Source organism: Pristis pectinata, chromosome 37, assembly GCF_009764475.1.
Source record: "Pristis pectinata isolate sPriPec2 chromosome 37, sPriPec2.1.pri, whole genome shotgun sequence".
Classification (NCBI taxonomy): domain Eukaryota; kingdom Metazoa; phylum Chordata; class Chondrichthyes; order Rhinopristiformes; family Pristidae; genus Pristis; species Pristis pectinata.
Window position 1 is genome coordinate 10,619,128 of NC_067440.1, and position 18,164 is coordinate 10,637,291.

Consider the following 18,164-nt stretch of genomic DNA (forward strand, 5'->3'; position numbering starts at 1 on the left):
CTATGCGAGCAATCTCACCTGAACATGTTGGACATGTTGTCCAATGGCCACAATGGAGGACATCATGTCTATGCCGAACACGAGGCCAAATTAAACTAAATCTCTTCTGCCTGCACATGATCCACATCCCTCCATCCCCTGCATGTTCATTAGTCTACTTAACTGCCTCTTAATATGTTGCTTAAGAGGCAGTTATATAGACACATGAATATACGCAGCCCATTCCAGACACCCTCCACTCTCTGTGTAAAAAAACTTGTCCCTCACATCTCCTTTAAACTTTCCCCCTCTCACCTTAAATGCGTGTCCTCTAGTATTTGACATTTCTACCCTGGGAAAACATTCTGACGTTCTACTCTACCTGTGCCTCTCACAATTTTATAAACTTCTATCAGGTCTCCCCTCAGCCTCCGCCGCTCCAGAGAGAACAACCCAAAACGAATTCCAAACATTTGTCACCCTTTCCGTGATGAAGCACCTCACCGTTTCTGTCCTGTTCCTGCAACTGTGACTCCTGGTTCCAGGATCCTCAGCCATGGGAAGCATCCTTCCTGTTGAGTCCCTGATGCAAGTTTGTCCTTTTATATGTAGGTTGACCAAAACCGAAGTAAACTCCCCACCATCGGGAGTATCTACAGGAGGTGCTGCCTCAAGAAGGCAACATCCATCATCAAAGATCCTCACCATCCGGGCCGTGCCATCTTCTCACAGCTCCCATCGGGCAGGAGGTACAGAAGCCTTAAGTCCCACACCACCAGGTTCAGGAACGGCTATTGACACTTGACTTCACAATCTACCTCACTGTGGCTCTTGGGCAGGCACGGTAGTGTAGAGGTTAGCGTAACACTATTACAGCGCCAGTGACCTGGGTTCAAGTCCCACCGCTGCCTGTAAGGAGTTTGTACGTTCTCCCCGTGTCTGCATAGGTTTCCTCCGGGTGCTCCGGTTTCCTCCCACATTCCAAAGACGTACGGGTTAGGAAGTTGTGGGCATGCTATGTTGGCGCCGGAAGCGTAGCGACACCTGCGGGCTGCCCCCAGAACACTGTGCAAAAGGTGTATTTCACTGTGTGTTTCGATATACATGTAACTAATAAAGATATCTTATCTTGCACCTTATTGTCTGCTTGCACTACACTCTCTCTGTAACTGTAACACTTTATTCTGCATCCTGCTATTGTTTTCCCCTGTACTACCTCAATGTACTGATGTGATTATCTGTCTGGATGGCATGCAAAACAAAGTTTTTACCTGTGACAGTAATAAACCAGTTTACCAATTCCCTTCAACCATTCGGTTCTTGAACCAACCGGCACAACCCTTATCACTACCTCAGTGTAGCGACACTATGCCCACTTTGCACTTCAATGGAGTTTGCTTTATTTTGTTCTAATTATGTTCTTTATTGTATAATTTTACATAATTTACATCGTTAATTTATGTTTTTCTTGTGAATGCTGCTTATCCAATGCTATGTGCCTGTGATGCTGCTGCAAGTAAGTTTTTCATTGCACCTGTGCATGTGACAATAAACTCGACCTTGACTTTGACAGGACCCTGCACAGTACACCAGGTCCGGTCTCTCAACGGCAGTTAAGACACCTTTATTCCTGTACTTAGTTCATTTCATGATAAAAACCAACATAGCAGGGGTTTGACCTGAAATGTCGACTGATCCTTACCGCACCCCCCACCCCCAGATGCTGCTCGACCTGCTGAGTTCCTCCAACAGATTGTGTGTTGCTCCAGATTCCAACATCTGCAGTCTCTCTTGTGTCTCCAACATCGAATCCCCTTCCTATCCATTTGGCACACCTGCAAGTTGCCTTTCAGTGACATATGTACCAACCTACTTAGGCTCATCAACATTTCCCGATCTATCTCCGTTTAAAAAACATCCTGCTTTGCAATCTTGTGCGTTAAAGTGATGTCTTTTACTGCATTAAATGCAATCTACCGTGTTCTGACGCACTCACTGAGCTTGTCCATAGTCCCTCGAAACCCCTTTGCACCCTCCTTCGTACTCACAGTCCCTCTCAGTGCCACCAAGTTTAAAATTCTAACAACTGCAAAAAGCAAAGTAATGATCTCTTTAAATTGCATGGAAGGAAAGCTTGGGCCACTTATATCTCTCTCAAGCTATCTAAAAGCAAATGGCTGTAGTTGCTGGAAATCCAAACTAAAAACAGAAAATGTTGAAAACACTCAGCTGGTCAGGCAGTGTCTGTGGAGAGAGGAGCAGAGTTCTCAGGTCCGTGTCTTTCCTCAGAGAAAAGGGACAGAAAAAGAGACACAAGAGACGCTGGAATCTGGAGCAACAAACAACCTGCTGGAGGGACTCAGCAGGTCGAGCAGCATCTGTGAGGGAGGAAAGGAATTGTCGACGTTTCCTGTCGAAACCCTGCATCTGTGGAGAGAGGAGACAGCCGATGTAACCAGGAGGAGGAGAGTGGCTAGAAAGGAGCCCAAGGTGATTGGTAGATTGAGGAGGGGTGTAAGATGACGGGTAGGTAGTACCAGGTAGGGGAGGGGAGAGGGAAGACAGTGGCAGGTGAATGAAGGAGTGGATGATGCTGCTCGACCCACTGAGTTCTTCCAGCAGATTGTTTATTGCTACGGAAATAGAGAAGTCCCGGGCAAGTTTTTTTACACAGAAAGTGGTGGGTGCCTGGAATGCGCTGCCGGGGGTGGTGGTGGGGGCAGATACGATAGAGGCGTGTAAGGCGTTGGACCGCACTTGGAGCATTGCACACGGTTCTGGTCACCACACTACAGGAAGGATGTGGTGACCATGGAGAGGGTACAGAAGAGATTCACTAGGAATGTTGCCTGGAATGGAGGGCTGTAGTGATGAGAGATTGGTATCGGTATTGGTATTGGTATTGGTCTCTTATTGTCACTTATACTAAGGTACAGTGAAAAACTTGTCTTGCAAACCGATCGTACAGGTCAATTCATTACACAGTGCAGTTACGGTGAGTTAGTACAGAGTGCAGGTAAAAACAATAACAGCACAGAGTAAAGTGTCATAGCTACAGAGAAAGTGCAGAAGATTTAAAAGAACATTATTAGTAATAGTTAGTGACATAGAGTTTAAATTTAAAAGTGTAGAACGATTATAGTAAGGGTAATGAGTAGATCTGTAGAGAGCAACTTGCAACGAGTCGCCACGCTCTGGCACCATCTTACTTGGGTGGGTTTGTTCCCACTGGGATGTAGGAGGCCCAGGGGTGACCTTATTACAAAATTATGAGGAGGTTGTAGTGTCAGAATCTGTTCCCCAGGGCAGGGAGTCTGGGTTTAGTGATAGGGGAGAAATTTAAAGGGCATAGAGCATAAAAAATAGAACAGGACTGCACAGGAACAGGCCCTTCGGCCCACCATGTTGTGCCAAGCTAATTAAGCTAATGGCACCTAATTAAACCAATCTCTTCTGTCTGCACTTGGCCCATCTCCCTCCATTCCCTGCGCATTCATGTGCCTGTCTAATAAGAGCCTGTTAAACATCTCTATCGTATCTGCCTCCACCACCACCCCTGGCAGCACATTCCAGGCACCCACCGCTCTCTGTGTAAAAAACTCACCCCACACATCTCCTTTGAACTTTCCCCCTCTCACCTTAAACCCAGGCCCTTTCGTATTTGATGTTTCTACTGCGGGGAAAAGGATTTTCGCCTCATTATAGGAAGGATGTGGAAGTGTTGAAAAGGGTGCAGAGAAGATTTACCAGGATGCTGCCTGGTTTAGAGAGTATGCATTATGATGAGAGACTAAGGGAGCTAGGGCTTTTTGGAGAGGAGGAGGATGAGAGGAGATGATAGAGGTGTACAAAATATTAAGAGGAATAGATAGAGTAGACAGCCAGTGCCTCTTTACCAGGGCACCAATGCTCAATACAAGAGGGCATGGCTTTAAAGTAATGGGTGGGAAGTCCAAGGGAGATATCAGAGGAAGGTTTTTTACCCAGAGAGTGGTTGGGGCATGGAATGCGCTGCCTGGGGTGCTGGTGGAGGCAGGTACATTGGTCAAATTCAAGAGATTACTAGATAAGCATATGGAGGAATTTAAAATAGAGGGATATGAGGGAGAAAAGGGTTAGATAGTCTTAGGTGAGGTTTAAAGGTTGGCACAACATTGTGGGCTGAAAGGCCTGTATTGTGCTGTACTGTTCTATGATTCTATGTTCTATGATTCCGTCTACTCTATCTGTGCCTCTCATAATCTTATAAACTTCTATCAGGTCTCCCCTCAGCCTCTGACACTCCAGAGGAAACAACCCAAGTTTGTCCGAGGGAGTAGAGAGCTGTGGGGAGCAGGTGCAGAAGAATAGATGAGGGCTGGGACAGATCAGCCATGATCGTATTGAATGGTGGGGTAGGTTTGAGGGGCTGATTGGCCCATTCGTTCTATATTCTATTTCAATCTACTCTCTTTTCCTTCCTGTAGTGCACATAACTTTGTCAGAGACACAAGAGGTTCTGCAGATGCTGGATTCTGGAGCAACACACACAAAATGCTGGAGGAACTCAGCGGGTCAGGCAGCACCTGTGGAGGGAGATGAACAGTCGACGTTTCGGGCCGAGACCCTTCATCTGGACTGGAAAGGAAGAGGGTAGAAGCCAGAATGAGAAGGTGGGGAGGAGGGGGAGGAGCACACGCAGGCAGGGGAGAGGCGAGCCAGGTGAGAGGGGGAAAGTAGGTGGGTGGGGGAGAGGGGGAGAAGATGTAAGAAGCTGAGGGGCGATAGGTAGAAGAGGCCAAGGGCTGAAGAAGAAGGAATCCGGAAGGAGAGGGCAGTGGACCATGGAATAAAGGATAGAGGAGGGGAGGAGAGGAGATGGGCAGGTCATCAAGGCGGCAGAAGGGAGCCACAGGAATAAGAGAAGACAAAGGAGTGGGGGGGGATCAAAAAAAGGGGAGGGGTTACAAGAAGTTGAGAAATCAATGTTGAGGCCATCAGACTCCCAAGGTAGAATATATGAACAAAACTTTCTGTTTTTTTTTAATGGGTTCCTTTACTTTCACTTGTATTATTGTTGTGGGTTCCCTCACAGAAAGGCTCTCCAATCTTTAACTAAAATGTCGTGCTCCCAAGTGAGGCAGATTCCCGTGAAAGGGAATGAAGCCACTGTACACTGACCGAGAGGTGAGATTTTCCCTTCTGCTGCAGGTCTGTTGCAGCAAGTGCAAATATTCAGCTAAAGGGGAAAGTACCTCACCAGAGAGTTGAGCTTTGACTTGGTTACCTTGGCCAGGCCTTACATGAAACAAGCATGCGGTAAGTTGGAAGGAAACCCCTCTTTAGAAAAGTTTTGAGTTGCTTTATCGGGTAATAAATCTGTACATGAAGGAAATAGTTCTTGCGATGTGGTTGACAAATTGCCTGCTTTTGCGGAAGATTTTAGTTGTTTAATTTATCTTCAGCACAGAGGCTGATGTGGAGAGAGATTGTGACACAGTCTCACTCTCTCTCTCGAACACACACACACAGGTTGTGACAGTCTCACTCTCTCTCTCACACACACAGATTGTAACAGTCTCACTCTCTCTATCTCACGCAAACACACACACACGTTGTGACAGTATCACTCTCACACACGCACAGATTGTAACAGTCTCTCTCTCTCTTTCTCTCTCTCTCACACACACACACACACACACACACAGAGATTGTGACAGGTCTCACTCTCTCACTCACATACAATCAGATTGTGATACAGGCTCACTCTTCACAAAATCACACACATCACCCAGTGACACACAGTCACACACCCATTGCTTCAGTTACTGTCACCATGAAGGCAGTGGATTGTTGAGAACCACATCCAACCCACCAACGTCCTTCAGGGGAGTGAATCTGCCGCCCTCACCCACCCCGGGGCTCCAAGTGGATCCACACCCCGAACAACATGGTTGACTCTCATCTGCCTCCTCCTCCCACAATGCCTAGTGAGGTCAGGGGTGGGGGGGGGGGGGCAATGAACAGCGGGCATTAAATGCCCATCCCTGCCAGTAGCACCCAGGGCCTGCGACAGAACCTGAGGATGTCCACCAGGATGTGCCAGGCGCTATACAAACGCAGGTAGGGCGCCTCGAAGAATGTAACTGAGTTTCTGACAGAGGTACTGCATTGATCATGCCTCAGGGTTACTATCTTCACACTGGTGATCACCGCCTCCCAGGCTATCCACCTTGACCAGTCCTTTGGCCAGTTTTCATCGCCCAACCATCCTCTGGGATATCCGGCGCTCAGCAACCAGACCTGGGACATCTCCGCCCCGAAGGGTTACATCATCAAGGTCTACATCCCCTACCTGGACATCGAGTTCTCCGACGGGTGTCAGTCAAGCTACGTTGAGGTAGGTTCTCCAGGTGAATGTGCCACTTAGAAACAGGGGTAAACCACTCAGCCTCTCAAAGCTGTTCCGTCACTTAATAAGGTCATGGATCTGCTAGTATTCTGGTAAACTTTAAACCCTTTGGGGGTGAGGACAGTCTTCCCTGAGTATCACAACGCGTGTAGGCAGGATGGTGAGGAAAGCGTTGGGTGCGCCTGCCTTCATCAGTCGAGGCTTTGACTACAGGAGTTGGGACGCCATGTTACAGCGGGACTGAACGTTGGTTAGGCCGCACTTTGGAGTATTGTTTGTAGTTCTGGTTGCCCAGCTCTAGGAAGGATGTTGTTTATCTAGAGAGGGTGCAGAGAATATTCACAAGGATGTTGCCTGGATTGGTGAGCCTGAGCTATCAGGAGAGAGTCAGCAGCTTTAAATTCCAGGGCGGTAACATCTCGGATGTCCTGTCCTGGGCCCAGCACAGAGATGCAATCACAAGGAAGGTGCGCCAGTGTCTTTCCTTTCTTAGGAGGTTAAGGAGGTTCGGTATGTCACCAAATACTCTAACAAACTTCTGCAGATGTGCTGTTGGAAGTGTCCTGACTGGTTGCATCAGGGTCTGGTTCGAATATGCAGGAACGTAAGAAGCTGCAGAGAGTAGTGGACTCTACCCAACACATCACAGGCACATCCCTCCCCACCATCGGGAGTATCTACAGGAGGTGCTGCCTCAAGAAGGCAACATCCATCATCAAAGATCCCCACCATCCGGGCTGTACCATCTTCTCGCAGCTCCCATTGGGCAGGAGGTACAGAAGCCTGAAGTCCCACACCACCAGGTTCAGGAACAGCTACTTCTCTTCAACCATTTGGTTCTTGAACCAACCTGCACAATCCTAATCACTACCTCAGTATAGCAACACTATGCCCACTTTGCACTATTTGTTCTAATTGTGTTCGTTCTTGTATAAATTTGTAAACTTTATGCTTTTCTTGTGAATGTTGTGCCTCTGGTGCTCGGTGCCTGTGATGCTGCTGCAAGTAAGTTTTTCATTGCACCTGTGCTTGTGCAGATGACAATAAACCCGACTTTGACTTTGGCAGTGTTTTCAAGTGTCACGCTCCAGCAATGGCACCCCCTTTGGCTCGGGGTGGAGGGTTTGTCACTGGGCAGGTTGGACCAAGTGTGAGGTGGTTCCAGGCTGAGACGTTGGACTCAGGGCTGCATCCTGGCGGGCACGGTGAGCGAGGCCGTTGCTGGCAGGTCCTGCTCCCTATGTCGACAGACTCCGATCCAACGGATCTTGGATGCAATGGAAGCCGCTGTCCTCCAACTCCCTTTGTCTGGCTGCACAGCTCTCCTCAACCCAGAGGGTCTTCCATGGTAACAAGCTCGGCTGAGAGCGAGACCGAGAGGGACAGAGAGAGATGGGAAAATGCAGTGAGAGGCGTAGAGAGAGAGAAAAGGAGGATGAGGGGAGGCAGAGGGAGGGGTGGGAGAGAGTAGATAGCGAGACGGAATAAGCGGGGGAGACAGAGAGAGGAGGGAAAGAGGGGGTAGAGAGAGAAGAAATGGGAGAGATGGGGAGAGGAAGAGAGAAGGGGGAAGGGAGAGAGACGGAGAGGAGTGGGAGAGAGAGAGGGAGAGGAAGAGGTGGGAACGAGGAGAGGGAGACAGAGGTAGAGAGAGAGAGATGGGGAGAAAGAGAGGGAGAGAGAGGGGAGGTAGGGAGAGAGAAAAGAGGGTAGAGGGAGAGGAAGAGATGGGGAGAGAGGGGAATGAGAGGGGAGAGAGGGAGCGGTGGGGGAGAAGGCTGCCCACTGGGTAACACAGAGAGAGGAAACTCCAGGAGACAAGTTCCCACTCCCCAGTAGACGGGCCCCCCATGTTCCAGGGGTCCGGGGAGTGGGGGCGCGGTGAGGTTGAACTCTCCTTCTGTCCACCAGGGACAACAGCAGGCCAGATGACGGTGGCTGTGCGGGTTCCAGAGGTGATACCTCCCCTTGCCCACCGTCCTCTCTGCTGACCACGACCTCTGATGGCCAGCTCTGGCTTCTCCCAACAGGTCCTGTCGGAGGAGGGTCAGCTGGCCAGGCTGTGCGGCAGGCGAGAAGGGGAAAAGGACGATCCCGCACTCCATGAGTACTACTCCAGCACTAACTCTATGAGGGTTTCATTCCGAGCCAACAGTTCCGGAACCAGACCTTTCTCTGGGTTTATGGCTCTCTATTCCAGGGTGGGTAAGTTGTACGTTTTATAAAGTTGGTAATTGGTTTACTATTGTCACATGAACCAAGGTACAGTGAAAAACTTTGTTTTGCATGCCATCCATACAGATCATTTCAATCATAAGTGCATCGAGGTAGTACAAGGGAAAACAATAACAGAATGCAGAATAAAGTGTTACAGTCAGAGAAAGTGCAGCGCAGACAGACAATAAGGTGCAAGGGCAACGATCAGGTAGATTGTGAGGTCAAGAGTCCATCTTATCGTACAAGGCGACTGTTCAATAGCAGGATAGAAGCTGTCCTTGAGCCTGGTGGTATATGCTTTCAGGCTTTTGTATCTTCTGCCTGATGGGAGGGGGGAGAACAGAGAACGTTCCAAGTGGGCGGGGTGTTTTATTATGCTGGCTGCTTTACTGAGGCAGCCAAGAAGTGTAGGCAGAGTCCACAGAGGGGAAGCTGGTTTCCGTGATGCGCTGAGCTGTGTCCACGACTCTCTGCAGTTTCTTGCGGTCACGAACAGAGCAGTTGTCATACCAAGCCGTGATGCATCCAGATAGGATGGTTGTGATGATTTGCACCCTATGGTGCATCGATAAAGGTTGGTGAGAGTCAACAGGGACATGCCAAATTTCCTTAGCCTCCTGAGGAAGTAGAGGCGCTGGTGAGCTTTCTTGGCCGTGGCGTCTATGTGGTTGGACCAGGACAGGCTATTGGTGATATTTACACCGAGGAACTCGCAACCACCTCCACCTCAGCACCACTGATCCAGACAGGGGCGTGTGCTCCGCCTCGCCTCCTGAGGTCAATGACCAGCTCCTTTGCTTTGCTGACGTTGAGGGAGAGGTTGTTGTCATGACATCAAGCCAACAGACTCTATCTCCCTCCTGTACTCTGACTCGTCGTTGTCTGAGATTCCGCCCGCTCCGGTGGCGTCACCTGCAATCTTCCAAGCCTCAGCTCCCGATTCCTTCTCTCCCAGATGTGAACGAATGCGAGCTGGGTTCCCATGGGTGCAGTCACTACTGCGCGAATACGATAGGTGGACATCGCTGCTACTGCCCAATGGGGCTAAAGCTCCAGACGGACAGCCGCACCTGTAAAAGTAAGTCTGGCGAACATTAGCTTGCTTCTAATTCACAGTAACGCCAATCAAACACTCGTACACTTGCAACAGAAGGAAGCCATTCAGCCCATTGGGCCCATTCTAGCTGCCAGCAGAGCAATTCCACCAGTCTCATTCCTCCTGTCCAATACCCCAAGACTGATTACCTCTCTCTCACCTGTGCCCAGCAACTGCCGTTTGATTCTTTGTGCCATTAACCTACACACCAGGGGTAATTTACAGCGGCCAATTAGTCCACCGGCTTGTCGTTGGGATGTGGGAGGGAACAGGAGCATCAGGGGGAAACCCATGTGGTCACAGGGAAACATGCAAACCACACACACACACACACACAGCGTCGGAGGTCGGGATTGAACCCGGGTCTCTGGAGCCCTGAGACAGCGGCTCTACCCGCTGTGCCACTGTGCTCCCCTCTAACCTCAGTAGCGTTCATTGGGCTGCTCTGTCGTGGGTGCAGGTCGTGAGTTCGAGTCCCTATGCAGGTCCCAAGCGCCTGGTCTGGTACTGAGGGAGTGCTGCACCGTCAGAGGTGGTCCACCTACGGGGCCCATCCTCCTGCTCAGCTGGCTGGGTGGACAAACGTCCCACACTCCCAGGGACAGGATCAAGGGTCCTGAGGCCAATGATCATCCACCTGATTGGTAAATTGGTTTATTATTGTCACTTAATCATGTACTCCGGGATCGTCAGATAGAGCTGCGTTGGGAGGTGATCGGATGTGAGTGTCACTGGGACAGGAGGGCTTGAGTTATGAGGAGAGAAAGAATAAGCTGGAACTCTTTACCCTGGGATGAAGGAGGCTGAGGGGTGACCTTACTGAGGTTTATAAAATCATGCGGGGCATAGATAGATAGTTACCATCTTTCTCCCCAAGGGTAGGGGAGTCAAATACTAAAGGGCATAAGTTTGTTTTGCATGCCATCCATACAGATCATTTCATCACATCAGTACATTGAGGTAGTACAAGGGAAAACAATAACAGAATGCAGAATAAAGTGTTACAGTCACAGGGAAAGTACAGTGCAGGCAGACAGTGAGGTGCAAAGCCATAACGAGGTAGATTGTAAAGTCAAGAGGCCATCTTATCGTACTAGGGGACTGTTCAATAGTCTTATAACAGCGGGATAGAAGCTGTCCTTGAGCCTGGTGGAACGTGCTTTCAGGCTTTTGTATCTTCTGCCCAGTGGGAGGGGGGAGAAGAGAGAATGTCCGGGGTGGGTGGGGTCTTTTATTATGTTGGCTGTTTTACTGACGCAGTGAGAAGTGTAGACAGAGCCCATGGAGGGGAGGCTGGTTTCCATGATGTGTCCACAACTCTCTGCAGTTTCTTGCAGTCATGGGCAGAGCAGTTGCCATGCCAACCTGTTGAAAAGCACCCGCTTCTCAGTGCTCTGCAGTTGGTGGATCTTGCTGTGCAGAGATCAGTTGCTGTTCTTCCAGCATTACAGCAGTGACTTTCAATGGGGCTTTGTTACAAAGCGCGCTGGAATGTGGGCGATTTAGCCGTGTTACCTTTCCTTCCGTCTCACAGAACAGGACGTGGTTTGCTCCGGTCTTGCTCCAGCCGATAGCATCGTGACTCCCCTGTGGCGCGAGTTCCAAGCCAATGACCGAGTGAAGGTGACGTGTGAACCTGGGTATGAAATCGTCGAGGTGAGGGCTCAGGCATCGTGCCTCTCCTTGTTTCCTCGTGGGATGGGATCTGGAACGGACTGCCTGAGGGGGCGGTGGAGGCGGAGACTCTCGCGGCATTACGACCAGCACTTGATCCACCGAGGGAGAGTGTCCACGCGGACCGACTCCATCGTTCCACCCGCAATTCCACTACCTTCGAGACCATCACCGACATGGGCCCGTCCAAGCCTCACCACCTCCCACCGAACTCAGTGACTCCGTGAGCCCTTGACTCCATAACTCCACGAGCCTATGAACTTCATGACTCCATGAAGAGGTGAAACAACCAGAGGGAGTTGGGTGTGACTGAGTCGTGTGGATCTTGGAGTGTACGTCCACGGATCCTCAAAGGCAGCGGGACAGGGCCACAGGGTGGTTAACAAAGTCCCAATGGGATAGAACATAGAACAGTACAGCACAATACAGGCCCTTTGGCCCACAATGTTGTGCTGACCTTTAAACCTCGCCTAAGACTATCTTAACCCCTTCCTCCCACATATCCCTCTATTTTAAATTCCTCCATATCTAGTAATCTCTTGAATTTGACCAATGTACCTGCCTCCACCACCACCCCAGGCAGCACATTCCATGCCCCAACCACTCTCTGGGTAAAAAAACCTTCCTCTGATATCTCCCTTGAACTTCCCACCCATTACTTTAAAGCCATGCCCTCTTGTATTGAGCATCGGTGCCCTGGGAAAGAGGCGCTGGCTGTCCACTCTATCTATTCCTCTTAATATTTTGTACACCTCTGTCCTTTATGTGGCTGGGCGCACAGTACAGGAGCAGGGAGGCTGCGCTTGAGCTGTGTACACTTAGTTGGACCACACGTTGGACACTGTGCACAGTTCGGATCACCGCTCCGCAGGAGTGACCTGACTGAGGTCTGGAAGAGGAGAGAGATGAGGGCGTTGCCAAGTCTGGAAGATTGTAACTCCAGGCAAAGATTGGAGAGGGTGGGGTCATTTTCCTTGCAACAGTGAGGGAAGACTTAATTAATTAAGATAAGATCTCTTTATTAGTCACATGTACATTGAAACACACAGTGAAACACACAGTGGGCAGCACGGTAGTGTAGCGGTTAGCGCGATGCTATTACAGCGCCAGCGATCGGGGTTCGATTCTTGTCGCTGTCTGTAAGGAGTTTGTACGTTCTCCTGTGTCTGTGTGGGTTTCCTCCGGGTGCTCCGGTTTCCTCCCACATTCCAAAGACGTACAGGTAGGTTAATTTGGGCTTAAAATGGGTGGCGTGGACTTGTTGGGCCGGAAGGGCCTGTTACCACGCTGTAAATAAAATTTTTTTAAAAACTTAGAAATGCATCTTTTGTGTAAAGTGTTCTGGGGGCAGCCCGCAAGTGTCGCCACGCTTCTGGAGCCAACATAGCATGCCCACAACTTCCTAACCCCTACGTCTTTGGAATGTGGGAGGAAACCAGAGCACCCGGAGGAAACCCACGCAGTCACGGGGAGAACATACAAACTCCTTACAGACAGCGGCGGGAATCGAACCCAGGTCACTGGTGCTGTAATAAAATAACAGTGGAGTATCTGGGAAGGATCTATTTCCCTTAGCAGTGGGGTCAAAAACCAGGGGGCAGAGATTTGGTGGAGGAGGCGGGGGGAAGAAATGTATTTTCTACTGATTCTGGAACTCTGTGCTGAAAGGGGAGTGGGACGGAGACCCCTGCCCTTATTTAAATAGCGTTGGGGGTGCACTTGTAGGGCCAAGTGCAGGAAGGTGTGAGTAGGACGGGTAGCATGGAGACAGAGGGCGGAATGGCCTCCTGTGCTGTCAGTATAATTCTAGATATAACTGTAATTCCCTATAGACAGCGCAGTGCCTCACAGCTCCTGAGACCCCGGTTTGATCCCGACCTCCGGAGTTCTGTGTGCGTGCGTGCGTGCGTGCGTGCGTGCGTGCGTGTGTGTGTGTGTGTGTGTGTGTGTGGTGCTCCGGTCTGTTGCAACTTCCAACCACCCACTTACACCAATCCTACCAAAAAAAATTATGAAGATTTATATTGCCGGGACTGGAGGGCTTTGGTTATAAGGAGAGGTTGGATAGGGCTGGGACTTTTTTTCTTGGAGCGAAGGAGGCTGAGGGGTGACCTTGTAGAGGTTTATAAAATCATGAGGGGCGTAGATAAAGGTGGATGGTCACAGCCTTTTCCCAGGGTAGGGAAGTCTAAAACTAGAAGGAATAGGTTTAAGGTGAGAGGGGAAAGATTTAAAAGGGACTTGAGGGGCAACCTTTTCACACAAAGGGTGGTGGGTGTGTGGAACGAGCTGCCAGAGACTCCACATTGAGCTGTGGGTTAATTGGCCACTGTAAGTTGCCTCTCGCGTGTAGGCGAGGGGTAGAACCCGGGGGCAAGATAATGAGAACGTGGGGAGAAATGGAATCGGTGTATGACGTTAAAAGTGGGTGGGGAGGTGGAGGAGAGGTGGACGAGGGGAGGTGAGGGGGAGAGAGGAGGAGGGGGTGGGGAGAGAGAGGAGGTGAGGGGGAGAGAGGGGGAGGGGAGGTGAGGGGGGAGAGGGGAGGGGAGGTGAGGGGAGGGAGGAGGAGGGGAGGTGGAGGAGAGGTGGACGAGGGGAGGTGAGGGGGAGAGGAGGAGGGGAGGTGAGGGGAGTGGGATGTGAGGGGGATGGATCCAAGGAGCAGATCCGGAACTGATTTACCAGCCAGTCAGTGACTAAATCACCACGGCTTGAGTGATTCAAATCAAAGCTGTGATCTCCCCCTCTCTCAGGGTTTCAAGACTATTCCCCATTACTTTGTGGAATGCCAGCAGGATGGGACTTGGTCAACCTCCAGATTCAAATGTCAGGGTAAGTGACCATAAGACATAGGAGCAGAATTAGGCCATTCGGCCCATCGAGTCTGCTCCGCCATTCGATCATGGCTGATTTAATTTTCCCCCTCAACCCCATTCTCCTACCTTCTCCCCGTAACCTTTGATGCCCTCTCTAATCAAGGACCTACCAACCTCCGCTTTAAATACACCCAATGACTTGCCCTCTGTGGCAACGAATTCCACAAATTCGCCACCCTCTGGCTGAAGAAATTCCTCCTCATCTCAGTTCTAAAGTGCTTGTCCCAACAGTTCCTTTGTCAGGGTGCATTTGGAAGGAGTTTGCACTGAGAAGGACTGTTAGAGTTTCCCGGAACCAGTGGCCGATTCAGGATTTGGGAAAGCCCAGAAGTTCCGCATGGGGTTACAGGAGCACTGTCCGAAACCTTCCCTGTTGCAAACAAGAGAAATCAGTAGAATTGGCACAAATTTTGGGCTCATTCCCAACAGACGAATACCTTCCATTTCTCCAGCGAGCAGACAGGGAATTCATCCGTCTGGGCCTTGAGCTCTGGAAATCCCTTCCTAAATCTCTGCCCAGGACCACAAGAAACTGCGGAGAGCTGTGGACACAGCCTAGCGCGTCAGGGAAACCAGCCTCCCCCCATGGACTCTGTCTTTATCTCTTGCTGCCTCGGTGAAGCAGCCAGCATAATCAAAGACCCCACCCACCCGGGTCATTCTCTCTTCTCTCCTCTTCCATCGGGTAGAAGATACAGGAGCCTGATGGCACATACCACCAGGCTCAAGGACAGCTTCTACCCCACAGTGATAAGACTACTAAACGGTTCCCTTATATGATGAGATGGGCTCTTGATCTCACGATCTACCTTGTTGTGACCTTGCACCTTATTGCACTGCACTTTCTCTGTAGCTGTGACACTTTACTCTGTACTGTTATTGTTTTTACCTGTACTACCTCAATGCACTCTGTACTAACTCAATGTAACTGCACTGTGTAATGAATTGACCTGTACGATCGGTATGCAAGACAAGTTTTTCACTGTACCTCAGTACAAGTGACAATAATAAACCAATACCAATACCAATACTCATTAAGAACTACCATTTTGTCCAAGTTTGTTACAAATCCCCTGAAACTTGCACTGTTTGCTTGAGGCTTACGAGATTGGTATTGGTTTATTATTGTCATGTGTACCAAGATACAGGGAAGGGCTTTTGATTGCGTGCCATCCCGACAGATTATGCCGTACTGAAAGGTGTAGGTAGAGTAAGTAGGATACCTATCTGTATGTCAGAGGAGTCTAAAACTAGAGACATGAGACACTGCAGATGCTGGTCATTAGTGAACATCTGACCTTAAAATGGACAGAAAGTCATTGATGAAGATGGGTGGGCCCAGGACGCTGCCCTGAGGATCTCCTTCAGAGATGTCCTGGGACTGGGATGATCGACCTCCAACAACCACAACCATCTTCCTTTGTGTGAAGTCCGACTCCAACCACTGGAGTGGTTTCTCCTGACGTCTGTTCAGTTTCACCGGAGCTCCTTGGTGCCACACTCGGTCGAACGCTGCCTCAACGCCAAGGGCAGTCACTCGCGCCTCACCTCTGGAACCCTGCTCTTTTGGCCCACGTGTGGACCAGGGCTGTGATGAAATGTCTGGGGATTAGTGAGTCTGGTGAAACCCAAATCGGTGGACATCTGGAGACACAAGGGACTGCAGATGCTGGGACCTGGAGCAACACACAAAGATGCTGGAGGGAACTCAGTGGGTCATCTGTGGAAGGAAAAGACCAGTCAACATTTCAGGTCAAAAGACAGAGGGAGGGATCGCCAGTAGAAAGAGGTGAAGGGCTTGGAGTGGATCAAGATGTTCTGGGACTGGGATGATTGAGCTCTAACAACTACAACGTTTGTGTGAGGTGTGACTACAACCATCGGGTGATGTTGTTGCCTCTTGTTCCTCTTTTCTACAGCTGTGGATTGTGCTTCTCCACCTGACATTGAGAACGGACGGTTCGTGTTTCTCACTGGGAGCGGTGTCACTACCTACAAGTCCTTGATACAATACCAGTGTAATGAGCCGTACTATGAAATGGACCCGGACAGCCACCGTAAGTAGCCACTCTCAAAGCAAGCCACCTTTTCTTGTCAAGATGCACAGTAACACAGCTGGTAGAGTCTCTACCTCGCCGGAGATCCCCGGTTCGATCCCAGCCTCCGGCGCTGTGTTTGTGTGTGTGTGTGTGTGTGTGTGTGTGTGTGTGTGTGTGTGTGTGTGTGTGTGTGTGTGTGTGTGTGCAGTTCGCATGATCTCCCTCTGACGGCTTGGGCTTCCTCCGGGTGCTCCGGTTTCCTCCCACATTCCAAAGACGTACGGGTTAGGAAGTTGTGGGCGTGCGATGTTGGCGCCGGAAGAGTGGCGACACTTGCGGGCTGCCCCCCAGAACACTCCACGGAAAAGATGCATTTCACTGTGTGTTTCGATGTACATGTGACTAATAAAGAGATCTTACCTTAAATGGGTTAGAGGAGTGTTAGTGTAAAGGTGAACTCGATGGGCCAAAAGGTCTGTGTCCGTGTTCCATGGTATTGGGATTGTCACACGTACCAAGATACAGAGAAAAGCTTTTTGTTCTGCTTGCCATCCAGACAGATCATTCTATACGTAAGTACATCGAGGAAGTAGAAAGAAAACAGAATGCAGAATGAAGTGTTACAGAGAAAGTGCAGTGCAGGCAGACAATAAGGTGCAAGGGCCACGACGAGGTGGATTGGGAGATCGAGAGCTCACCTTTTAGTGTGTGAGAGGTCCATTCAAGAGTCTGATAACAGTGGGGTAGAAGCTGTCCTTGAGCCTGGTGGTACATGCTCTCAAACTTCTGTATCTTCTGCCCGGGAGGGGGGAGAAGAGAGAATGTCCGGGGTGGGGGAGGTCTTTGATTATGTTGGCTGCTTTCCCGAGGCAGCCGGAAGTGTAGACGGACTCAATGGAGGGGAGGCTGGTTTGTGCCTGTATCTTTTGCCTGTGCTCGATATCTGCAGTGTGTTACGGCAGAACTGGTCATCCCAGTGGTAACCTTAATGCGATCGACGCACAGCTCTGTGAGTTAATTTCCCATGTGGGGACTAACAAATGTGGAATTCACTTGGTCATTCTACCACTGATTGTACCAATTACTTGCAGTTAGTGAGCACTGGAACCCCAGGGAAAACAGATGAGGTGCAGGTGGGGCAAAACTCTAGGAGGTCCTGGTCAACTCCCAACGATGTCCATGATGCTGAGTCCAATTTCCTCCTCTGTGGTTGGCTGATACCCCAAAGACAGGCTTCCGATCTCATTCCGGGAGCCAATGACAGACAAGATCCGGGTACCACTCTGATCATCCGGTTTCCAGACCCATGACGATGAGGTGGTCCCTTTAAGGCACCCCTTACCAGTGGTATGTCCCACTGTTGTAACTCTCAAAGCCAGTCAACTCAACATGTACAAAGCAAGATCCCACTAATCTAAAAATAGCCAGGGGCACGAACGCCCAACTTATGGACACTGCTACATATGAATGAGCTCCCATAATATTATTAAATTCAAAATCCCAAAGTACAGACAAATATTCATTCCTGTGAATGGCGTTAGTTCCTCCCTTGCTCCCCTCTACCTCTCACTGTCTCGGTGAAGCAGCCAGCATAATCAAAGACCCAGCCCACCCGGGTCATTCTCTCTTCTCTCCTCTTCCATCAGGTAGAAGATACAGGAGACTAAGGGCACGTACCACCAGATTTAAGGACAGCTTCTACCCCACTGTGATAAGACTATTGAACGGTTCCTTTATACGATGAGATGGACTCTGACCTCACAATCTACCTTGTTGTGACCTTGCACCTTATTGCACTGCACTTTCTCTGTAGCTGTGACACTTTACTCTGTACTGTTATTGTTTTTACCTGTACTACATCAATGCACTCTGTACTAACCCAATGTAAC

The 18,164-nt window shown here is 49.9% G+C and overlaps 1 protein-coding gene across 1 annotated transcript in view; it reads left to right on the top strand.

Annotated features, from left to right (window-relative positions):
• Window positions 1-5,155: 5,155 nt before the first annotated feature.
• The window catches only part of LOC127586522 (calcium-dependent serine proteinase-like), a 36,386-nt gene continuing 23,377 nt past the window's right edge, over window positions 5,156-18,164 (top strand). The window contains exons 1-7 of the mRNA XM_052044536.1: window positions 5,156-5,277; window positions 6,145-6,358; window positions 8,401-8,575; window positions 9,543-9,665; window positions 11,218-11,339; window positions 14,114-14,192; window positions 16,156-16,293. Coding sequence (XP_051900496.1) covers window positions 5,273-5,277; window positions 6,145-6,358; window positions 8,401-8,575; window positions 9,543-9,665; window positions 11,218-11,339; window positions 14,114-14,192; window positions 16,156-16,293 — 856 coding nt within the window. The 5' untranslated portion in view covers window positions 5,156-5,272. The remainder of the gene's footprint in view (window positions 5,278-6,144; window positions 6,359-8,400; window positions 8,576-9,542; window positions 9,666-11,217; window positions 11,340-14,113; window positions 14,193-16,155; window positions 16,294-18,164) is intronic.